Source organism: Labrus mixtus, chromosome 1, assembly GCF_963584025.1.
Source record: "Labrus mixtus chromosome 1, fLabMix1.1, whole genome shotgun sequence".
NCBI lineage: Eukaryota > Metazoa > Chordata > Actinopteri > Labriformes > Labridae > Labrus > Labrus mixtus.
The window spans coordinates 2,609,175-2,634,452 of NC_083612.1; the positions used below are offsets into that span (position 1 = coordinate 2,609,175).

Genomic DNA, 25,278 nt, shown 5'->3' on the forward strand with positions numbered 1-25,278 from the left:
CGTCTCAAAAAATGTAATGTAACAAGGTAATCAGTCCAACAAACAAAGAAAATATGTTGCTTTACTTTACAAGTTTTATGGAGACACCCCAACACCTACACTAATAACTAACTCACCTAAGCCTCACTTCTTCAATGGCTTGTCAAGCTCGAGGCGTCTCCCAAACTCGGACACCATCCCAGAAGACCACTGACCTAGTCACCTGAAACACACCGAATTTGGTGCACCCTCTCCCCAGAGTTACCATCAAAAATAAAAAAGGCAAAATAACAAAGTGGCAAGTCCTGCTTGCCCGGCGGCTTGCTGATCAGGGTGCTCAAAAATAAAACTCTTATCAAACAAACCTTGTTACAGCATTGTCATTTTAAATATCAATTAATCAAAATGACGGTCAAACTAACAAGTACAACTAATGCTCTGAAGAAAGTAAAATCTTCAAACAAGAAAAACATGTGATTCTCCCAACAAATTGTACCAGTAACAAGTCAGAGAGGTTACTTACCACTCTGCACAGATCAAGTTCCAAACAAACTACACAAACAATCTGATACACAACTAATTAGATTTACAACGACCAAGTATCAAGCCAAATCCAAGTTCAGAAGTCAGACAAGCCCCCATTTTCTCACAACCCAGGCAAATCCTCTTAATCAAAGTGCCCAGGTGCACAACATCAGATTAAGTGGCTCCGCCCCTCTTTACCTGAAGGCAACCTGAGTGGGGAGAAACACAAGGCAGCAGAAAGAGCACTGACTGGGTGTGTGGTTATGGTGCACCACAAACAGTGCACAGTGATCTGGGTCGTAACTTCGAGTCTGAGGTGTTCCAGAAACTGGGCTCACTGTTATTGAGAAAATGCACAACACACCTTTTCGACCACAGTCTGATGGACCGGTAGAAAGATTTAACTCCACCCTGCAGAAGATTCTGGCCACAACAGCCGAGCGCGGACACGGGGACCTTAGGATCCCCTACGCTGTCATGGCTTACAGAGCAACCAGGCACAGCGCTACCAGTTTCACACCCAACTTCATGATGTTTGGCCGTGAAGTTAGTGAACCGGGGGACCTGGTAACTGGCCTGCCCCCTGACCCTTAAACAGCTCCTTCTTCCCCTGAGTATGTCCAGCAACTCCGGGAGAGTCGGAGTGGAGTTGGCTCATCGGATTCTTAAGGGTTAAAGGTTTTCAATTAAATAAACCTGGACCTGATCTGACTGTGGTCGCTCTGCTGAGTTCCTTTTCTTTACCAAAGAGACTTTAGGCACTCGACACAAAATAACACAAGTAGATGAAAGTCTTTCTCACTCTACATCAGTTTATTTATTACAAGGTTACACGTGAGCTGTCTGAAGAACTTCTGCTACCCAACACAGAGGCATCCAAGGAAACAGAGTGACAGAAAGAAGAGAAGATATCAGGAGAGAAGAAGAATCCTTACACTGTAACTGTTTCATATAAACACTTTAAATTCAAACGTCATAGCTGATCCAAACTTACTGGTTCATATGTCAGCAACAAAACATCAATGTCAAAAAAGTAGAGACAGATTTATGTCTTTTATTTCTTTTTTGTCTTATATACACATTAGTGATGTTAAGTTGGAATCCTTTGGATCAGTTTTACCATTGCACAGGATTAGCATTTCTCTCCTATATGAATCATCATGTGTGTGGTCAGATGTTGTCTTTGGGTAAAGCTTTTACTGCAAACAGAGCAGCTGAAGGGTTTCTCTCCTGTATGCACTAACATGTGTCTGGTCAGACTTTGTCTATGGGTAAAGCTTTTACTGCAAACAGAGCAACTGAAGGGTTTCTCTCCTGTATGAACTAACATGTGTGTGGTCAGATTTCCTCTTCGGGTAATGCTTTTACTGCAAACAGAACAGCTGAAGGCTTTCTCTCCTGTATGAACTAACATGTGTGTGGTCAGACTCCGTCTATGGGTAAAGCTTTTACTGCAAACAGAGCAGCTCAAGGGTTTCTCTCCTGTATGAACTAACATGTGTCTGGTCAGAGTCTCTTTCCGGTTAAACCTTTTACCACACTCAGAGCAGCTGAAGGCTTTCTCTGCTGTATGAACTAACATGTGTTTTGTCAGACTTCCTCTATGGGTAAAGCTTTTACTGCAAACAGAGCAGCTGAAGGGTTTCTCTTCTGTATGAACTAACATGTGTGTGGTCAGAGTCTCTTTCCGGTTAAACCTTTTACCACACTCAGAGCAGCTGAAGGCTTTCTCTCCTGTATGAACTAACATGTGTTTTGTCAGACTTCCTCTATGGGTAAAGCTTTTACTGCAAACAGAGCAGCTGAAGGGTTTCTCTCCTGTATGAACTAACATGTGTTTTGTCAGACTTCCTCTATGGGTAAAGCTTTTACTGCAAACAGAGCAGCTGAAGGGTTTCTCTCCTGTATGAACTAACATGTGTGTGGTCAGACTCCGTCTATGGGTAAAGGTTTTACTGCAAACAGAGCAGCTCAAGGGTTTCTCTCCTGTATGAACTAACATGTGTCTGGTCAGAGTCTCTTTCCGGTTAAATCTTTTACCACACTCAGAGCAGCTGAAGGCTTTCTCTCCTGTATGAACTAACATGTGTGTGGTCAGACTTTGTCTATGGGTAAAGCTTTTACTGCAAACAGAGCAGCTCAAGGGTTTCTCTCCTGTATGAACTAACATGTGTCTGGTCAGAGTCTCTTTCCGGTTAAACCTTTTACCACACTCCGAGCAGCTGTGTTGTCTCTTACCAGTCTTTAGTTTCTTATTTTTCAAGTTTAATTCTGACAGATCTTCTCTTGTCTCTTTCCAATCATCACTGTCATCAGTCTCAGGTTCACCAGAGTCTTCAGTCTCGACCTCAGTCTCTGGTTGTAAACGTCTCTCTGGATCTAAGTCCCTTTCTGGTTCTGCTCCTCCACAGTCCTCTCCATCAACTCCTGTTTCCATCTGTTCAGTTTGTCTCTGATGAAGCTGTGAGGACTGAGGTTTCTCTTCATCATCTTCACTCTTCACAGAGACAGGAGTGAAGGGGAACTTGGCGGTATCAGCCTCCTCCAGTCCTTGAAGCTGTTCTTCCTCCTGACTGATCCACAGTTCCTCATGTTCTTCTTTAATGTGTTGGGGCTTAGTGTCCTCCTGGTCCAGAATGTGGCTCCACTCCTGCTGCTCAGGTGGAAGCTCTTCTTTACCCACCAACAGCTGCTGGACATCTGCAGGATACAGTAAACAAACATTAACGGTACTTAAACTGCTTTTTAAATATTAATAAGGGCTGTCAAATGATTTCATTTTTAAAGGCTGAAAATCAATAGTTCACTAGAATTGATCACATTTTAATCATGTTTGGAATTCACTCATTTTGCATTTAAAAAACGTTTTTAATGCTTTTATTTTGCAATGCCTTAATCTTAGGTTACTTTACTTCCTTTTTGGATACAAACCTACCTTTATTTTGAATGAAAATAAGGAACTTGTCTAAGGCTGTGAAGATTGAGATTTCTCATCATCATCATTAAGTCCTGGAGAGCGGGCAGCCAAGGTTTGAATCTGACCTGTGGCTCTTTTCCAAAACGGCGAATATGATCAGACAGTATGTTGAACAGAAAGGCTGGCGTTATGTAAATGAGCCATGTGCTGCTGATCACTTCCTGATTATGTCAGATACTACCTCTTCACACACCAAAGTGCTGAGCTAGCTCAATCTTTAGGAAAGAATAAGATGTGTCCAACAGAGAGTTTTTTTTGCAATTAAATTGCGGAAGCAAGCGGAAATTGCAACAATTACTTGCATTTTCTTTTTCATATAAAAAATTGAGACTTTTTGTTATTAAACTATGTTCTTACACACACTTTGATGTAGGGATGTAATGATTCACGAGACTGGGTTCACGATACAATTCTTTCACGATTTATTTTACAAATTGAGACTGAAGAAACATTTTGATATAACTGAAAAAGATTTCTTTAATTTATTCATGAAAACACCATGGGGGGGGGGGGGGGGGGGCACAGACCCTTAAAGGGATCATGCTGTTCATGTGTTTCTTTGAATGACAGCAGTCAAAACAATTATTTCAACTTGTAACGGTCTGTCTAGCTTAGTTTTTGTTCCTGCAGCTCCCTTTTCTGACCGCACCTGAATGCATCTCTCATTGTCTGAGTACCCCTGAATGCATCTCTCATTGTCTGAGCACCCCTGAATGCATCTCTCATTGTCTGAGCACCCCTGAATGCTTCTCTCATTGTCTGAGCACCCCTGAATGCAGCATGGTCACAGCGCATCTCCTGAGTAACGGCAGAGAGAGAGACATGCCCAGAAAAGTCTGAAGTAAGCTAAGCGGCCTACTTTATTTTCTGATGGTTCTTAAGGACTTTTTATTATTGTGCACACCCAGGCCTCCGCTGGTGAAAGTGTGCTCACCTGTGTGTGCGCGCAAGTGTCTGTGTGTGTGTACAGTGTAGTGTCTCAGCTACAGACATCACACCCCCAGTCTCTTATTCTCATCTCAGGAGACTTTAATCACACTTCCCTGTCTGCCACTCTCCCTACTTTCACTCAGTATGTTGACTGCCATACCAGGGACAATAAAACTTTGGACTTACTGTATGCAAACACCAAGGATACATACAGATCATCACCCCTCCCCCCACTGGGCCGCTCAGACCACAACCTGGTGAGACTGCAGCTCATTTACATACCTATGGTGAAAAAACAACCCCCCACAACCAGGTATGTGAAGAAGTGGTCTAAGGAGGCCACTGAGGCGCTGCAGGACTGCTTTGACACCACTGACTGGGAGGTGCTGAGCAGCCCACATGGGGAGGACATCGACGGTTTAACCCACTGTATCACAGATTACAGAAACTTCTGTGTTGAGAACACTGTACCCACCAAAAAATACAGTGTTTCTCCAACAACAAACCCTGGGTGACCCCTGAGCTTAAACCCTGCTCAATGAAAAGAAGAGGGTTTTTAGAGCTGGAGATAGAGAGGAGCTGAGGAGGGTGCAGAAGGAGCTCAAAAAATCAAGGAGGGGAAAGCCAGCTACCGGGCAAAGATGGAGGAGCATTTACAACAGAAAAATGCAAGAGAAGTCTGGAGGGGCCTGAATAACATCTCAGGTCACAGCAGAAGGCGTGGGAGGGGCCCTGAAGCAGGAGACAGGGAGTGGGCAAATTAACTGAATCTGTTCTTCAATAGATTTGATTCTGCTCCCAACCCCACCCCCACCCACCAGAGAGCAGACCAGCCCGCTTCTCAGACACTCCATCTGAGTACCCTGATTACCCTGCCACCCCCCTCAAACTAAACTTGAAACAGCATTATGCTCGGACCAATTTAAAAAGTATGTGTATTTCCATTTGTGGGGTGGTTTTGTGGAATGGTCTTGACAAAACGATTAAACAAAGTATGAATATAATGCAATTTAAAAAAATGTACAAAAGATATATCTTTGAAAAGTACAGAAATGAGGAAGGAGAATGTAAATCTCACAGCTGTTAATGGCGCCTGTTCATTTTGTTCTTTTTTTTGGTTTGTTTTTGTTTTGTTCTGTTTTTCTTAATATCTCGATTGGAGTATTTTTTTGTATTGTCTGTTTATTTTATTTTATTAGATTTTGCATTTGTCAATGATGAAGAATGGGGGTAGGACTTGACAAGCCTAGGCTTCTTCATATCCCTTTTCGAACGAGTCAAATGTGTATTATATTGAAATTGGCTTTTCATTTTATTTTTATTTTATACAGATTTTTATTTTTTCCATTTGTTTATTAATTTTCATCTATTTTTTAATCGTTCGAAATAAAGAAGAAATAAATAAACCTGAGACTGGAGAGGGTCCCGACTCTGTTGAATGTGTGTGTGTGTGTGTGTGTGTGTGTGTGTGTGTGTGTGTGTGTGTATGTGTGTGTGTGTGTGTGTGTGTATATGTGTGTGTATGTGTGTGTGTGTGTGTGTGTGTGTATATGTGTGAGTGTGTGTGTGTGTGTGTGTGTGTGTGTGTGTGTGTGTGTGTGTGTGTGTGTGTGTGTATGTGTGTGTGTGTGTGTGTGTATATGTGTGTGTATATATATGTGTGTGTGTGTGTGTGCGTGTATATGTGTGTGTGTATGTGTGTGCATCGTGCGCGACACAGAGAGCAGAGGAGAATTGTAAACGACCATGTAGAGACAGAAATGACATGATGCCGTCGTGTAAATAAGATAGAATAAACTATCGTTTCTGAAGTGGAGGCTGGCTTGACCGCAGTCTTATGCAGAGGGTGGCCTGAAGTTTGTGTGCCCAAAGATACAATTGAATAGCATATTATTAACGTTTCTAAAACGTATCTCCAATAACCAGATCCGTTGCTGGATTCAATAGGTGAAGACTTAAAGAGTCTTTTAGTCCAGTAAACTCAATGATGTTGTTAGCAGGAGCTAGCTGCAGCTAACACTGTGCTGTGTGCGTCTGTGGAAGTTAGCTAAAGGCTCTGCTATCTGAAACATGAGCAGGAAACACGTTTCCAGCAGTGGAAAGAAAACCAACCTGTTCTCTGTAGCTTGATTTCAGGAGTTAAAATCACATCCAGCAGTTTTCTTTGTCGGTGGAGCTCCTCTTCGTATCCACTTGTTGTTCTTTCTTCTGTTATATCTCTGATTAGCGCAGCGAGCAGCCGTCGACTGAATAACTCTTTAAGATCCTTAAACCCGGCCATCTTACACACATCCAAGAGTCACAGAGGGAAAACTCAACTCAGCGCTGACGTCTTTACAACTTTACTCTGATCATCTACTGTTACGTTAGCACCCTAACGATCATTAATAAAGACACGGAGAATCACGTGTATGCTCAGCAGGAACGTTTACTCACAACTTGTGTTACACACTCAATGGTCCGGGTGGAAACAGCCCGCTTTTTTCCCTTTACAGAACACCTCCCCTCCCTTTGACTTGCATTGTAACCACGCGGTTGACCTTTTTTCCGCCACCATATTGCTGTATTTAAAACTCTGAAAACCTATCTTTGGTTGTTTATCCTCATTCACCTCATTGAATAGTGTATGTAATACAGATTATGTCCAATGGGTGGCGCTGCTGTACATAATTATCATTGTCTTAAAACTGTGGAAAATACCGGGAGTGACTCTGCGCTGCACAGCTCCTCAGAAATCTCACAGAATAAGAGCAAATGTCCGGGTAAAAAAAAAGAATATTTTCACGTATCATTTATAACTGCGGTCAAGCCAGCCGCTCCTCAAGTTTACATGGTGAAGTGAGCCGCCCCTAAATTTTAAGTGCCCACGTATTGTAATCTTTATGGTAAATGTTCCGGACTGCAGAGCGAGCAAGAGTAACAGACAGAGAGAGCGATTTTGACCCGTTATTAATATCCTTTTCCAGACAAAAAAAAAAAATCTTCCATAAGTAGAAAATGATTCTGATATGGGTGGACTTAGTACGTCCTAGTCTACGTGCACAAGTAATATGAAGTACTTTTACTGTGTACTTTTTGAGAAATCCATTGACAAAGTCCTTTATAAATCACTATAATGAGTCTTTTTTATGACATTGATGGCTTGTAAAAAAAAAAAACATTCTTCCATAAGTAGAAAATGATTCTGATATGGTTGGACTTAGTACGTCCTAAACTCTTCCATAAGTAGAAAATCCACAAAATCAATGGATCAAAGGACGTACTAAGTCCAACCATATCAGAATCATTTTCTACTTATGGAAAAATTATTTTTTACAAAACATCAAAGTCATAAAAAAGACTCATTATAGTGATTTATAAAGGACTTTGTCAATGGATTTCACAAAAAGTACACAGTAAAAGTATTTCATATTACTTGTGCACGTAGTCTAGGAAGTACTAAGTCCACCCATATCAGAATCATTGTCTACTTATGGAAGAACATATATTTTTATATTTTTTTCCCAGGAAAACACCTTATTTTGAAAAACGGAAGTTATCGCAGACTCGCAGTATTATTCTCAAACTAATTTCACTGACCTCCGAAGCTATTCTCTGAACAGTATTTTGTTTGCTCCCGTTTCATACACGTATATCTCATAGTCAGTTTTATGGTAAGACCTAGACATTTAGCACTTCACTTCATCGCTCTCTCTCTCTGCTCGCTCTGGAGTCCGGAGCATTTACCATAAAGATCAGAATACGTGAGCACTTCGAATTTAGGAGCGGCTCACTTCACCATGTAAAAGCGAGGAGCGGCTGGCTTGACCGCAGTCATTTATAGACCTTCTAACAATCATATTTTAGTTGAAGGAAATAATAATAATAATAAAATATAACCTGAAATGTTGCTTAATGAAGAGGCAGGAACACAATTTTACCAACAAATATTTTTTTGCAAATAGATTTCTTAGTGTGGAAGTCAAAGGGTTAAGTAAGCATCCCCACCTGTGACATTTTCCAACACTCACAGAGGTAGGATAGGATAGGATAATACTTTATTGATCCCCAGAGGGGAAATTCAGGCGTTGCAGCAGCACAGACAAGCAAACTCAAAATACACATTAAACAGAATAGATAAGATAAATAAAAAATAAAAATAGGGGGTATATAAAAATACAAAATGAATGATGAAGTTAACTATGCAGGGAATTGAGACAGTATTTGCAGAGAATGACAAGATAAAGTGACAAGTGATGATTAAAGTGACTTGGTATGATAAATAGCAGCAAGTAATGTAAACAGCAGAGAAGAGAGGCAGTGTTGTACCACAGTAATGCAGAGTGCAGTTATATAATATAATGTAGTATAATATAATATAATATAGTGCAATATGAACAATATAGTGTAATATAATGAAATGTTATATAATATAGACTAATATAATAAACATATATAGAATGTACAGTATATATGTATATATTGATGCTAAATAATAATAATAATACAATGTTAGTAATGATAATAATGAAGCAGGTAATATGGGTAGTGTTTTATGGGGGTGAAGTTTTGTGTCAGGACGGACTGTTATTGTTGTCATAGGCTGCTGTTGTACAGTCTTATGGCAGTGGGCACAAAGGAGCGCCTGAAGCGCTCTGTTTTGCACCTGGGGGGATGAGGCGTTGGCTGAAGGAGCTGCCCATCTGCCACAGCTCGTCATGTAGAGGGTGAGAGGAGTTATCCAGGATGGATAAGATTTTGTCCTTCATCCTCCTCTCACCCACTGTCTCCAAACTGTCCAGATCAAGACCCACTACAGAGCGGGCCTTCCTCACCAGCTTGTTCAGCCTGTTTGCCTCACCAGTCTTGATGCCACCCCACCAGCACACCACAGCAAAGAAGAGGGCGCTGGCCACCACAGACTGGTAGAAGGTCTTCAGGAGTCTGTTGCAGACACTGAACGATCTGAGTCTCCTCAGGAAGAACATCCTGCTCTGCCCCTTCCTGAAGAGGGCGTGAGAGTTGTGAGACCAGTCCAGTTTATTGTTGATGTGGACCCCAAGGTACTTGTATGAGTCCACCCTCTCCACTTCCTCCCCCTGGATGATGACTGGGGCAGGGAGCCTCTTCTTCTTCCGGTAGTCCACTACCACCTCCTTTGTTTTGCTGATGTTGAGCTTCAGGTGGTTGCTTTCACACCATGTGACGAAGCTCTCTAACAGTCCTCTGTACTCCTTCTCATCGTCATCAGTGATGCACCCAACAATGGAGGAATCGTCAGAAAACTTTTGGAGGTGGGAGGAACTAGAGTTCAACATGAAGTCTGACATGAAGAGAGTGAAGAGAAAAGGCGCCAAAACAGTTCCTTGAGGTACTCCTGTGTTGCCCGTCACTACATCAGAGACACAGCCGTCGACTCTGACATACTGTGGCCGGCCCGTGAGGTAGTTAAAAATCCAAGCTGTGGTGTCAGGGTGCAGCTGCATATCCAGCAGTTTGTCCCTCAGGAGGCAGGGCTAGATGGTATTGAAAGCACTGGAGAAGTCAAAGAACATGACTCTCACAGTGCTTCCCTGCGTCTCCAGGTGTGACAGGGCTTTGTGGGTCAGGAAGATGATAGCATCCTCCACACCAATGTGCCTCTGATATGCAAACTGCAACGGATCCTGGAAAGCAGTGAGCAGGGTCCTCAGGTGCTGGAGAACCAGCCTCTCAAATGTCTTCATGACATGTGACAAGAGTGCCACAGGTCTGTAGTCATTGAGAGCGCTGGGACGACCTTTCTTTGGAATGGGGACGATGCAGGAGGTCTTCCACAAGTCAGGCACCTTCATCAGCCTCAGGGAGAGGTTGAAGAGGTGCTGAAAGACTCCTGCAAGCTGCCCAGCACACACCTTGAGGATCCTGGGACTGATGTTGTCTGGTCCACTGGCTTTTCTGATGTGGAGTCTGGAGAGTTCTCTTTGTACCTGGCTGGTAGTAAGAGTGAGAGTGGGACAGTGAGCGGGGGAGGGGTGTGGAGACTGTCTATTGTCATGTAGGTACCTGAAGGGAGGGAGCTGGGGGGTGAGGGGGGGCTGTCCTTTGAAGCTGCTGGTGAGGAGCTGAGGGGGGGGGGGGGGGGGGGGGGGTGGTCAGGACCTTCATGGGAGGAAGAGCAGAGTCTCCAGCAGAGGTGTGAATGGGGGCTGAGGTGGTGGGGGGAGACCTAGACCCATTATTTGAGCTCACTGGGTCGGGGGATTTGTCAAACCTATTGAAAAATAGGTTCAACTCAGCAGCAAATACTGGGTCTCCTTGAATTCTGGGTTCCGGCCTGCTGCAGCCCGTCATCTGCTTCATGCCATTCCACACCTCCTTTGAGTTGTTCATCTTGGCCTCAATCTTGTCCTTGAAGTTGTTCTTGGCCTCTCTCAGCTTCTTCTTTAACTCCTTTTGGACAGCCTTGAGCTCCTCACGATCCTTAGTCATGAAGGCCCTCTTCTTTCTGTTGAGGAGAGCTTTAATGTCTTTATTGATCCGTGGTTTGTTGTTTGAGAAGCAGCGGACCTTTTTGGTAGGGACTATGGTGTCCTCACAGAAACGGATGTAGTCTGTAATACAATGAGAGAGACCTTCAGTGTCCTCACCATATTCCTCATTAAACAGTTCCCAGTCTGTGACATTGAAGCACTCCTGCAGGGCCTCCTCTGTATCCTTAGACCAAACCTTCAAAGTCCTTGTGTTGGCCACCTGCTGCACTCTTAATTAATCCTGTGCATGTTCAGGTGTCATTGAGATTTTCTTTATTTTGTATTCTGACTGCAGGATTCTTATTAAGGGTTAAAGGTTTTCAGTTAAATAAACCTGGACCTGATCTGACTGTGGTCACTCTGCATCAGGATCTGCTGAACTCCTTTTCTTTACCAAAAGAGACTTTAGACAGTCGACACAAAATAACACAAGTAGATGAAAGTCTTTCTCACTCTACATCAGTTTATTTATTACAAGGTTACTGTAAGTGGCCAAAGGAGCCTATTTGGGTTGTTTGTTGTTGCTCCACCCCGGAATATGAATTACACGTTTTAGCGCACGCGTCACACTCGGCTCGTCACTCACGGCGAGCAGGCAGGGGGGCTTGAGCAGAGTTACGGTATGTGCACGGCTAATTTGTTTGTAATGGTCCGAAAAAAGTGTCTGTTTTCATGTACTGCTCCTCCTTGCTCCCTCTCCGCTCTGAGTCCGTCAGCTGCACTCTTTTGAGCCCACACTGTTAGACCCCACGTGGGCCAGGTCTGCTCTGATTGGTCTGCCGATCCGCTCTGTCGTTATTGGTCAGTTGCTCAGCACGTGTCTCGGAAATTTCAACATGAGCTGCAGGGCTTTCCACAACGAGCCAATGGGCTTAGATCAGTGATCTCACACTGACAATGACGTCACACTGACAAATTTTTATCGAGGGGGGCTAGAACCGAGCGTTACATGCAGCTAATGCTACAGCTAACAGGAGGACGTAGGAGAAGCCGTGTTTCCGCAGACTTTGAATTTTTGCACATAGATGTGCCTAAACATGCACAGGACACTTGGAAAACACACTAAAGGGTATATAAAACAAAAAAAAGCATAATATAGGACCTTTAATGTCTTAAAGTAATTAATGACTCAGAGCCGCTCTGTTTTATTTCATACTCTGTTTTGTGAATTCGAGTTTCCCCATGCTTTTATTTTGAAGGTGGACAAACTGAAGAATCAGAATCAGCTTTATTGGTTAGGTATGCTTAAACACACAAGGGATTTTACTTTGGTAAACTGTGCTCTCTTTGTACAAAGGTATAATATTAAATATCAACAATAAACACAAAAATAAGCAAAGACTAAAATGTACAAGGCTAAATAGGATATTATAAGATAATAGTGCTGAAGTGTGCTGCTTTTATTTTGAAGGTGGACAAACTGAAGTGTGCTGCTTTTATTTTGAAGGTGGACAAACTGAAGTGTGCTGCTTTTATTTTGAAGGTGGATAAACTGATGTTTATCCAACTGACTGTCTCTGCTGAAAGCGTTGGGTCCTGATGTTGATACGATTCTGTGTCTTTCCTGTCCAGCGGGGCGACGCCCCCCCTGGTACTTAAATATCTACAGGATATTTATATTTATATTTATATATATATATTATAGCTCGGAGGTGATGTAATCCAACTCCTTATGTTTTATGTCATGTCACACACACACACACACAGAGGGGTGTGTTTGTGTGGAGTCCCATCGATGGCGGTCTCCATGCTGGAAATGCTGTCTCAGTCTAACTTTCAGGTAACCTAACGAGAGCTGGAGCTGAGGCGGGTTTTAAACCTCCTGACAAACCGTTACACCACGCCCACCTGTCAATCAGGTCAGCTACACGCCTTATTGTGAATAACTCTTATCCTTCATCAAATCAAAACTGATGAGTCATCAAAACATTCACCCCCCGTACAGTGTGTGTCCATCGAGACATGAGCTAATCACACCTATTTGTTTTTTTGAACCAGGCTGTAAACATGTTAATCTCTGCTGTAAAAACAGGCTTTTTAGAATGGGTGTGTATGTGACTTCCTGTGCTTCTGCAGCCAGCCTCTAGTGGACACTCAGGGAACTGCAGGATTGTACACTCCAGCATCGACATTTTTCAACATCTGAGGTTTCTGCTTGGTAGAGCCTCCGGCCCCCACGACCCTGAACGGGATAGTCGGTATAGAAAATGGAAGGATTGATTTTTAGAGGTTACTCATCACTGCATATCAAATCTATGTATTCCTGTTCTACGTCAAAATTTAAATAAAAAGTTACAAACACAAAAAGAGATACTGAATGTACTGAACAGATAACAAAAGAAGAAAAACTAAATGATTTTCTACCTTCACCTTCTTATTTGGTCGTTAATAATGATTTCTGTTTTTAATCCCCGTCTGTCGTTCCTTTATGAAGCATAAAGTATGAAAGCTAAAGGTTCTCATGGAGTCAGATTAAAAACTCACAAGGGGGTTCAAATCATTTTTAAAACGGTGTTCTGTCAGTGATCCACAAGGAGAGAAGGTCTGTGCTTCATCTGTTTAAAACAAGAAAAGCTACAAACCTGCAGCGCCCTCTGCTGGACGTCTGAGCATCCTGCAGCTGGTAACAGCACCTCCATTCTGCAAACAGCAAACAAAGGAGAGCAGCATCACTTATCACTGAGATGTGGGACAATATTTCCAACTTCTTAAAATAATCTGACATTTTATTTATTTTCTAGAAGTTGTACAAGAAGAAGAAGAAGAAGAAGAAGAAGAAGATGTGTAAATGTGTCTGTATCAGTTTGTAGAATGACTTCTTATTCTTTTTGGGAAGTTTGGGGATGTTTGTTTTGAAACATTAATATTTTGCTTCAAACTTAGTTGATGACTTATTATCACATTACAAATTGTATTTTCCTGCATAAGAAACTTGAAAGGAGCAATATGTAACTCTGACCCCTAGTGTTTAAAACTGGTACTGCAGTCCAAATTCATTAATTTCGAGATTAAAGTCGTAAATTAACGAGTTCGAGACCAGCCTGTGCGAAAATGATGAGAGGAGAACCCTTAAAGCCTTTAAAGAATAAAGTCGTTATTTTAGTCTATATCAGAAGAGCATCCTGTTCTCAAATGACAAACGTGGAGCATCTTGTCCTAAAGGTTTCACTAATAAGGAAATAGGATACTTCTTTGTGTAGTCGGTAAAAACAGTCCAAGAGAAGTTTTCACTTCAACTTGCAAGACCTTGTTTATCTGTAAAATAATGAACAGGACACAAACTGTCTCTGCACATGAGACACTTTAACGAGGCAGACCGATAACAGACACAAATATTTGTGTTGGGGCTTTACTTATGCAGATATGAAACTACACATGCATCATCATCTTCACATTGTCTTCAAAATATCAGCACCCTGAAAACATACTGCAAGAAACTGTGGCTTTTCCAAATAAAATAGGTAGGCTACTTTAAGAGTTCTACTTTCATCATTTTCGTGCAGGCTGGTCTCGAACTCGTTAATTTACGAGATTATTCTCGAAATAGAAAAATAAATAAAAAAGTTTTAACGTGGCCCTAATCCTCCGTCGTAATGAAGAGATGAGAAACATCTTTAACAGCCTAAACCAATAAACATCGAAGAAGGGAGAGTTGCTATGGGAACTATGCTCTGACAGGCTGACATTGGTCAAAAGTTTCTTTCCATGAAGAGCCGCCCTCTCTCCTCTCTCCTGTCACCTCAAACACTCACAGACACACTTACACCTCAAACACTCACAGACACACTTACACCTCAAACACTCACAGACAGACACACAGAGAGACTGAAACATGTCTCCACCGTCTTTATTCGTCTTCTTACTGATTTCTCGTCTCTTTGGTTTGAATGAGGCGATGTCCGCACATGCATCGAGGATGAGATTCTCAAACACAGGTAGGACATACTTAAGTTCTTCTTCTTCTACATCTGCAAATCATTTGTGTGGATGCTTCCTTTAGAGGTGACAGGACGCGTTTCGGTCAAACGAGTGACAGTGTGATGAAGCTGCGACTTTAAGGGAGACCAGGGTCGGTTGTCTCACTTTTCACTCTCTTCTCAGAGCGTAGAGGGAGCAAGGAGGAGCAGTACATGAAAACAGACACTTTTTTCGGACTTTAGCTATTGTGAACGTACAAAAGTAGGTACATAGATTAAATATAAGAACCCCAAAAAGGGCATAATATGGACTCTTTAAATGTATCATCTATTGTATTTGGTTTGAAGTCTCTATCGCTTGCATTTCTCTCAATTTCCCAAACAGTACACAGTTAGAAGTCATCGTCTTCGGACTATAATTAAAGCAGTTTTCAGTTTTCTCACTTGTGTCTCCGTCCGTGTTCTGCTATCTTGGCTCTGTCCGACACCATATTTAAGTCTTTACGACATTGTTAGGTTTAAGTAACTTAAAGTAATGCATAATAGATCTATAGTTCATGCTTCTTCTTTTTTAATTATTTACCAGGTTTACACCACATGAGGGATTTCCTACCTATAGCACAATCCGTTAGTCTTATTGTCCCGAAACTGAAACTCCTGAAACTCCTCTCCGCCTTGTGCCTTCGCTGCCGTTCCTCCTTGGATGCATGAGTTTTCCAAAAGTCTCCTTCAAGCAGCTTCTCCTCCAAGTCAGCATTGTGAGATCTTGGGATCTGTATATCCAGGGCCTTAGCGGCTGCATATGCGTCTTCATAGATGTCTATTTGGTCTTTTTCAAACACCTTGAGCTCTCTGGGTAGATTATGTGGGATTTCACCTGTCTTTCCTGCAAGATTCTTGTGCCCTGCAATAGGATTTCTCTTTACCCCCAAGCCGATCTATTGTCTTGTGTCCCAGTCAACCAAAGAGACAACAATCGAGCGTGGTCGAGGGCCAGAATACGGTACAGAGCACTGTGTGTATGCACAGCAGCTATTAAGACAACGTCCATGAATGCAATTTTAATAGAAGCTGACGAGACACCTCTAGAGTTAAGGAGAGAAAAACTTACACTTGTGTACTGGTGGAGAGGAAGACCCTTATGGAGTTAGATCAGTCTCAATATTCACAAATGTATTTCAATGCACACACAAATATATATAGTACGACAATCACAGAGACTATTTGTGCTGGTCAGATTAAAGATGACTTAATCAGAGTGTCTGATAGCTAGGCTAATCGCTGTCTGCGCAGATGCAACGCTAAAGTGATCACATTAAATCATACCCTTGAATCTACTCTACTGTGATTGGCTGAATAGGAAGGAGACATCTGATTGGCTACATAAATTTCCCTGCTGAACAAAATGCATTTGTGACTCTAACCACGGCAGGAGTCTCAAAAATCCCACACACAAATGCAGTGAGGTTCACAAATGACAAACAGTTTGTAAATGCAGACTGAACAGTTTATACATTTGTGGATTTCTATTACACATATACAAAACTGTAAATATTTGTGTGTGAATCAGAAATATATTTGTGAATCTTGTTTTTTTATTTGTGGATTTGTTTTACATTTATATAGAATGAAATGTATTTGTGTGTGCATTGAAATACATTTGTGAATCCTTCTGTGTGCATTTGTGAATATTGAGACTGATCTAACTCCATAGACCCTGCAACAAAGACTATCCAGAGTTGATGGGAATACTCCAGGTTCCAGAGGTGAGGGTTTGGATGGAAAAGGAATGAATGTGCAAAAACGTATACGCAGAGAAAATCCCTCAACATCAGTTGGACTGTGAAGAAGGAAAAGTCTGGTATATCCCCCATCATGGTGTTTACCATCCCAGGAAGAATAATTTGCGGGTTGTATTTGTGAAACAGGACCTGTACGCAAAAAGAAGGTGGAGACAGGTTCAATACATCTGGGATCTGTTCTGGAAGCGGTGGGTTCAGGAGTACCTCCCTCTGCTTCAAGAACGGCAAAAGTGGAACAGAGAAAGGAGGAGTCTTGTGCCTGGAGACATTGTCATTATCATGGATTCAACTGCCCCTCGTGGCTGCTCGGCCGAGTGATCGAAACATTTCCTGACAAACATGGTGTTGTTCGGTCTGTTCGCCTTAAAACAAAGTCTAATGTGTTGGAAAGACCAGTCACCAAACTTTGTCTATTGAATGCAGCTGAAGATGTTTAATGATAACGCATTAATGGCATTGTTTTTGTTTGTGGCTCTTTGTTTGTATTTTGTGAATTGTTAGCTCCACTTGTCATTAACAATTAGGGGCCAGAGTGTAAGAGCCATATTCATGTTTTTGGGTCAAATTGTAAATCATTTTCACTATTGTGCCACTGGGTGTCGCTGTCCTATTGTTTAAGTCACAGGTATGAACGAACTGAACGAGAGATCCGCCCTTCCTCTCAGTTCGTTCAGTGAACGTGATTCATGTCGGAGCTCGGAGGTCTAGAGAGAGAGACACGAGACGGGAGAGAGGAGAGCGCAACTGAAGTTGAGAAATGAACGACTCTTTTCAGTAAGTGATTCAGTTCAGTTCGTTCACCCAGATGATTCGTTTGTTTTGAACGAATCGTTCACGAACTACACATCACTATTGGCCACTGAGGCAGCAGGCGGCATGGAGAAACCACAGCTGTATTGTTTGTGTTTAGTTCAAAGGAATGGAAACTGATGGACGCTGTATTCACTTCATGGTGCTGCAATAAATGGATTGTATTATGCTGCAAATCAAAGACACGACTGCAGAAATCTTATTGATCGACAAACAGCAAACGGTATCGTATTGACCTACGACAGTACGGCGCGTCAGCCAGGTCACTCCTGGGAGTCAAAACAAAACAGCTTTAGTATTAGACTGAGCTTCTATAGTGTCCCTCGTGTATGTTTTGTTTCGAGTGGGCGCGAGCCGTCGGCAGGTTTCACCCATTCTTCCATCTCGAAGTTCTCCTCGATCGTCTTCAGGACGTCTAAACTGATCGCGGTGCTGTGGGGGACGCACTGAGGAGAAACACAGACGTTTGAGCTCTGATGGAACAAACACCACATGACTTCAAATAACACATGTGAACTTTATCATTCATGTGGAGGCAGAGCAATAACATAGAACACCTTGTTGTGGCTTCTGGCCTTACAATAAACTACAAATACACCAGCTGGTACCAGGAGATACGTTTTAAATAATTCACTACACATGAAATAAAACAGCAGCTTTGGTTTGAACATCACTTCAGAGAACATGCATCTCTGAGTCTATACGCACATCGTGTGTTTGTCAGGAGACTTCTCAGAAAACATGTTTATATTTTCATTTCATTGTACAGTGTTCCCCTTTGTTATTTTTTGTATTATATATTTAATACAGTGTATAGCTTCTGTACAGTTTATTTAAGCAAATTTACTTTAATGAGTTGCATTTTGTACTTTTCAAGCTCTAGTTTTTTCTTTCAAATGTTAAACCTGCATCAACAAAACTAGGTGTAATGCCTGCCCCTATTTTAAGGACTCTTGCATCCAAAAAATTTGCCATTGTCAAAATCCCAAGTCAAGTCTGCCACTGATTAAATACCAAGTTTAAAAACCAACTTAACCAAACGTCTCAAAAAATGTAATGTAACAAGGTAATCAGTCCAACAAACAAAGAAAATATGCTGCTTTACTTTACAAGTTTTATGGAGCCACCCCAATACCTACACTAATAACTAACTCACCTAAGCCTCACTTCTTCAATGGCTTGTCGAGCTCGAGGCGTCTCCCAAACTCGGACACCATCCCAGAAGACCACTGACCTAGTCACCTGAAACACACCGAATTTGGTGCACCCCCTCCCCAGAGTTACCACCAAAAATAAAAAAGGCAAAATAACAAAGTGGCAAGTCCTGCTTGCCCGGCGGCTTGCTGATCAGGGTGCTCAAAAATAAAACTCTTATCAAACAAACCTTGTTACAGCATTGTCATTTTAAATATCAATTAATCAAAATGACGGTCAAACTAACAAGTACAACTAATGCTCTGAAGAAAGTCAAATCTTCAAACAAGAAAAACATGTGATTCTCCCAACAAATTGTACCAGTAACAAGTCAGAGAGGTTACTTACCACTCTGCACAGATCAAGTTCCAAACAAACTACACAAACAATCTGATACACAACTAATTAGATTTACAACTACCAAGTATCAAGCCAAATCCAAGTTCAGAAGTCAGACAAGCCCCCATTTTCTCACAACCCAAGCAAATCCTCCTAATCAAAGAATGTGCAAACTGTAAATCATTGGTGATTTCAATGGTAAATGTGTGTAGTGTTGACGAGAGAGAGACAGAGAATAAGAAGCCACTTTAAATACTGAGGCCCTGTGTGCCCAGGTGCACAACATCAAATTAAGTGGCTCCGCCCCTCTTTACCTGAAGGCAACCTGAGTGGGGAGAAACACAAGGCAGCAGAAAGAGCACTGACTGGGTGTGTGGTTATGGTGCACCACAAACAGTGCACAGTGATCTGGGTCGGAACTTCGAGTCTGAGGTGTTCCAGAAACTGGGCTCACTGTTATTGAGAAAATGCACAACACACCTTTTCGACCACAGTCTGATGGACCGGTAGAAAGATTTAACTGCACCCTGCAGAAGATTCTGGCCACAACAGCCGAGCGCGGACACGGGGACCTTAGGATCCCCTACGCTGTCATGGCTTACAGAGCAACCAGGCACAGCGCTACCAGTTTCACACCCAACTTCATGATGTTCGGCCGTGAAGTTAGTGAACCGGGGTACCTGGTAACTGGCCTGCCCCCTGACCCTTAAACAGCTCCTTCTTCCCCTGAGTATGTCCAGCAACTCCGGGAGAGTCAGAGTGGAGCTGGCTCATCGGATTGCCAGAGATGCACTGGGGGAGTCAGTGAAGTAGCGAAAAGGAAGCCAAAGAGAGAAATGATAACAGAACAAATATACACACAATTGAAGTGTTTTTTTCCATATACCATTTAGTTATACACACTGAAGGCTATAATGCATTTCTATTGTTTCTTCTAACAGTATGTTGAGTAAATCCAGAATGCCAGGTGACATCTACAGGTGTTGTCATTCAGTTTGTGATCAAAGGCTGCAGCAGTTTTGTGCCCAGTGGCCTCTGCACTCTTAATTAATCCTGTGCATGTTCAGATGTCATTGAGATTTTCTTTATTTTGTATTCTGACTGCAGGATTCTTATTAAGGGTTAAAGGTTTTCAGTTAAATAAACCTGGACCTGATCTGACTGTGGTCGCTCTGCATCAGGATCTGCTGAGTTCCTTTTCTTTACCAAAGAGACTTTAGGCACTCGACACAAAATAACACAAGTAGATGAAAGTCTTTCTCACTCTACATCAGTTTATTTATTACAAGGTTACACGTGAGCTGTCTGAAGAACTTCTGCTACCCAACACAGAGGCATCCAAGGAAACAGAGTGACAGAAAGAAGATATCAGGAGAGAAGAAGAATCCTTACACTGTCACTGTTTCATATAAACACTTTAAATTCAAACGTCATAGCTGATCCCAACTTACTGGTTCATATGTCAGCAACAAAACATCAATGTCAAAAAAGTAGAGACAGATTTATGTCTTTTATCTCTTTCTTGTCTTATATACACATTAGTGATGTTAAGTTGGAATCCTTTGGATCAGTTTTGCCATTGCACAGGATTAGCATTTCTCTCCTATATGAATCATCATGTGTGTGGTCAGATGTTGTCTTCGGGTAAAGCTTTTACTGCAAACAGAGCAGCTGAAGGGTTTCTCTCCTGTATGAACTAACATGTGTTTTGTCAAATTTCCTCTTTGGGTAAAGCTTTTACTGCAAACAGAGCAGCTGAAGGCTTTCTCCCCTGTATGAACTAACATGTGTGTGGTCTGACTTTGTCTATGGGTAAAGCTTTTACTGCAAACAGAGCAGCTGAAAGCTTTCTCTCCTGTATGAACTAACATGTGTCTGGTCAGAGACTCTGTCCGGTTAAACCTTTTACCACACTCAGAGCAGCTGAAGGGTTTCTCTCCTGTATGAACTAACATGTGTTTTGTCAGACTTCCTCTTAGGGTAAAGCTTTTACTGCAAACAGAGCAGCTGAAGGGTTTCTCTCCTGTATGAACTAACATGTGTGTGGTCAAATTTCCTCTTTGGGTAAAGCTTTTACTGCAAACAGAGCAGCTGAAGGGTTTCTCTCCTGTATGAACTAACATGTGTTTTGTCAGATTCCCTTTTCGGTTAAACCTTTTACCACACTCTGAGCAGCTGTGTGGTCTCTTACCAGTCTTTAGTTTCTTATTTGTCAAGTTTAATTCTGACAGATCTTCTCTTGTCTCTTTCCAATCATCACTGTCATCAGTCTCAGGTTCACCAGAGTCTTCAGTCTCGACCTCAGTCTCTGGTTGTAAACGTCTCTCTGGATCTAAGTCCCTTTCTGGTTCTGCTCCTCCACAGTCCTCTCCATCAACTCCTGTTTCCATCTGTTCAGTTTGTCTCTGATGAAGCTGTGAGGACTGAGGTTTCTCTTCATCATCTTCACTCTTCACAGAGACAGGAGTGAAGGGGAACTTGGCGGTATCAGCCTCCTCCAGTCCTTGAAGCTGTTCTTCCTCCTGACTGCTCCACAGTTCCTCATGTTCTTCTTTAATGTGTTGGGGCTTAGTGTCCTCCTGGTCCAGAATGTGGCTCCACTCCTGCTGCTCAGGTGGAAGCTCTTCTTTACTCACCAACAGCTGCTGGACATCTGCAGGACACAGTAAACAAACATTAACGGTACTTAAACTGCTTTTTAAATATTAATAAGGGCTGTCAAATGATTTCATTTTTAAAGGCTGAAAATCAATAGTTCACTAGAATTGATCACATTTTAATCATGTTTGGAATTCACTCATTTTGTATTTAAAAAACGTTTTTAATGCTTCTATTTTGTAATGCCTTAAGCTTAGGTTACTTTACTTCCTTTTTGGATACAAACCTACCTTTATTTTGAATGAAAATAAGGAACTTGTCTAAGGCTGTGAAGATTGAGATTTCTCATCATCATCATTAAGTCCTGGAGAGTGGGCAGCCAAGGTTTGAATCTGACCTGTGGCTCTTTTCCAAAACAGCAAATATGATCAGACAGTATGTTGAACAGAAAGGCTGGCGTTATGTAAATGAGCCATGTGCTGCTGATCACTTCCTGATTGTGTCAGATACTACCTCTTCACACAAAGTGCTGAGCTAGCTCAATATTTAGGAAAGAATAAGATATGTGTCCAACAGAGAGTTTTTTTTGCAATTAAATTGCGGAAGCAAGCGGAAATTGCAACAATTAGTTGCATTTTCTTTTTAATATAAAAAATTGAGACTTTTTGTTATTAAACTATGTTCTTACACACACGTTGATGTAGGGATGTAATGATTCACTCAACTCACGATACGATTCACGAGACTGGGTTCACGATACAATTCTTTCACGATTTACTTTACAAATTGAGACTGAAGAAACATTTTCAGATAACTGAAAAAGATTCCTTTAATTTATTCATGAAAACACCATGGGGGGGGGGGGGGGGGGGGGGGGGGGGCACAGACCCTTAAAGGGATCATGGTGTTCATGTGTTTCTTTGAATGACAGCAGTCAAAACAATTATTTCAACTTGTAACGGTCTGTCTAGCTTAGTTTTTGTTCCTGCAGCTCCCTTTTCTGACCGCACCTGAATGCATCTCTCATTGTCTGAGCGCCCCTGAATGCATCTCTCATTGTCTGAGCACCCCTGAATGCAGCATGGTCACAGCGCATCTCCTGAGTAACGGCAGAGAGAGAGACTTGCCCAGAAAAGTCTGAAGTAAGCTAAGCGGCCTACTTTATTTTCTGATGGTTCTTAAGGACTTTTTATTATTGTGCACACCCAGGCCTCCGCTGGTGAAAGTGTGCTCACCTGTGTGTGCGCGCAAGTGTCTGTGTGTGTGTACAGTGTAGTGTCTCAGCTACAGACATCACACCCCCAGTCTCTTATTCTCAACTCAGGAGACTTTAATCACGCTTCCCTGTCTGCCACTCTCCCTACTGTCACTCAGTATGTTGACTGCCATACCAGGGACAATAAAACTTTGGACTTACTGTATACAAACACCAAGGATGCATACAGATCATCACCCCTCCCCCCACTGGGCCGCTCAGACCACAACCTGTGTTTCTCCAACAACAAACCCTGGGTGACCCCTGAGCTGAAAACCCTGCTCAATGAAAAGAAGAGGGTTTTTAGAGCTGGAGATAGAGAGGACCTGAGGAGGGTGCAGAAGGAGCTCAAAAAATCAAGGAGGGGAAAGCCAGCTACCGGGCAAAGATGGAGCATTTACAACAGAAAAATGTCTGGAGGGGCCTGAATAACATCTCAGGTCACAGCAGAAGGCGTGGGAGGGGCCCTGAAGCAGGAGACAGGGAGTGGGCAAATGAACTGAATCTGTTCTTCAATAGATTTGATTCTGCTCCCAACCCCACCCCCACCCACCAGAGAGCAGACCAGCCCGCTTCTCAGACACTCCATCTGAGTACCCTGATTACCCTGCCACCCCCCTCAACAGCCCTCTTCTCAGACACTCCATCCAAAACTGTTCAAAGACAGAGAGGGGGGTTATAACTTTAGAGGGAAACTAAACTTGAAACAGCATTATGCTCGGACCAATTTAAAAAGTATGTGTCTTTCCATTTGTGGGGTGGTTTTGTGGAATGGTCTTGACAAAACGATTAAACAAAGTATGAATATAATGCAATTTAAAAAAAATGTACAAAAGATATATCTTTGAAAAGTACAGAAATGAGGAAGGAGAATGTAAATCTCACAGCTGTTAATGGCGCCTGTTCATTTTGTTCTTTTTTTTGGTTTGTTTTTGTTTTGTTCTGTTTTTCTTAGTAGCTCGATTGGAGTATTTTTTTGTATTGTCTGTTTATTTTATTTTATTAGATTTTGCATTTGTTAATGATGAAGAATGGGGGTAGGACTTGACAAGCCTAGGCTTCTTCATATCCCTTTTCGAACGAGTCAAATGTGTATTATATTGAAATTGGCTTTTTATTTTATTTTATACAGATTTTTATTTTTTCCATTTGTTTATTAATTTTCATCTATTTTTTAATCGTTCGAAATAAATAAGAAATAAATAAACCTGAGACTGAGACTGGAGAAGGTCCCGACTCTGTGGAATGTGTGTGTGTGTATATATGTGTGTGTGTGTGTGTGTGTGTGTGTGTATATATGTGTGTGTGTGTATATGTGTGTGTGTGTGTGTGTGTGTATATGTGTGTGTGTGTGTGTATATATATGTGTGTGTGTATATATATGTGTGTGTGTGTGTGTGCGTGTATATGTGTGTGTGTATGTGTGCATCGTGCGCGACACAGAGAGCAGAGGAGAATTGTAAACGACCATGTAGAGACAGAAATGACATGATGCCGTCGTGTAAATAAGATAGAATAAACTATCGTTTCTGAAGTGGAGGCTGGCTTGACCGCAGTCTTATGCAGAGGGTGGCCTGAAGTTTGTGTGCCCAAAGATACAATTGAATAGCATATTGTTAACGTTTCTAAAACGTATCTCCAATAACCAGATCCGTTGCTGGATTCAATAGGTGAAGACTTAAAGAGTCTTTTAGTCCAGTAAACTCAATGATGTTGTTAGCAGGAGCTAGCTGCAGCTAACACTGTGCTGTGTGCGTCTGTGGAAGTTAGCTAAAGGCTCTGCTATCTGAAACATGAGCAGGAAACACGTTTCCAGCAGTGGAAAGAAAACCAACCTGTTCTCTGTAGCTTGATTTCAGGAGTTAAAATCACATCCAGCAGTTTTCTTTGTCGGTGGAGCTCCTCTTCGTATCCACTTGTTGTTCTTTCTTCTGTTATATCTCTGATAACCGCAGCGAGCAGCCGTCGACTGAATAACTCTTTAAGATCCTTAAACCCGGCCATCTTACACACATCCAAGAGTCACAGAGGGAAAACTCAACTCAGCGCTGACGTCTTTACAACTTTACTCTGATCATCTACTGTTACGTTAGCACCCTAACGATCATTAATAAAGACACGGAGAATCACGTGTATGCTCAGCAGGAACGTTTACTCACAACTTGTGTTACACACTCAATGGTCCGGGTGGAAACAGCCCGCTTTTTTCCCTTTACAGAACACCTCCCCTCCCTTTGACTTGCATTGTAACCACGCGGTTGACCTTTTTTCCGCCACCATATTGCTGTATTTAAAACTCTGAAAACCTATCTTTGGCTGTTTATCCTCATTCACCTCATTGAATAGTGTATGTAATACAGATTATGTCCAATGGTTGGCGCTGCTGTACATAATTATCATTGTCTTAAAACTGTGGAAAATACCGGGAGTGACTCTGCGCTGCACAGCTCCTCAGAAATCT

At 42.1% G+C, this 25,278-nt stretch overlaps 2 protein-coding genes and 1 long non-coding RNA gene across 3 annotated transcripts; all 3 read right to left on the bottom strand.

Annotated features, from left to right (window-relative positions):
* Positions 1-1,296: 1,296 nt before the first annotated feature.
* LOC132979405 (gastrula zinc finger protein XlCGF57.1-like) lies at positions 1,297-3,209 on the bottom strand. Its single transcript, XM_061045173.1, has one exon. The coding sequence runs from the start codon at positions 2,939-2,941 to the stop codon at positions 1,637-1,639; it is 1,305 nt and encodes a 434-aa protein (XP_060901156.1). The 5' UTR covers positions 2,942-3,209; the 3' UTR covers positions 1,297-1,636.
* A 14,503-nt stretch (positions 3,210-17,712) lies between these two features.
* Positions 17,713-19,624, bottom strand: LOC132979615 (uncharacterized). The gene is made up of 3 exons (XR_009674074.1): positions 18,974-19,624; positions 18,588-18,673; positions 17,713-17,877 (listed from the first exon to the last, which is right to left on the bottom strand). It is a non-coding gene; the product is annotated as an uncharacterized LOC132979615 (long non-coding RNA).
* A 594-nt stretch (positions 19,625-20,218) lies between these two features.
* On the bottom strand, positions 20,219-25,005 carry LOC132979425 (zinc finger protein 501-like). Its single transcript, XM_061045213.1, has 2 exons — positions 24,653-25,005; positions 20,219-21,617 (listed from the first exon to the last, which is right to left on the bottom strand). The coding sequence occupies exons 1-2, from the start codon at positions 24,819-24,821 to the stop codon at positions 20,554-20,556; spliced, it is 1,233 nt and encodes a 410-aa protein (XP_060901196.1). The 5' UTR covers positions 24,822-25,005; the 3' UTR covers positions 20,219-20,553.
* Between the last annotated feature and the right edge of the window lie 273 nt (positions 25,006-25,278).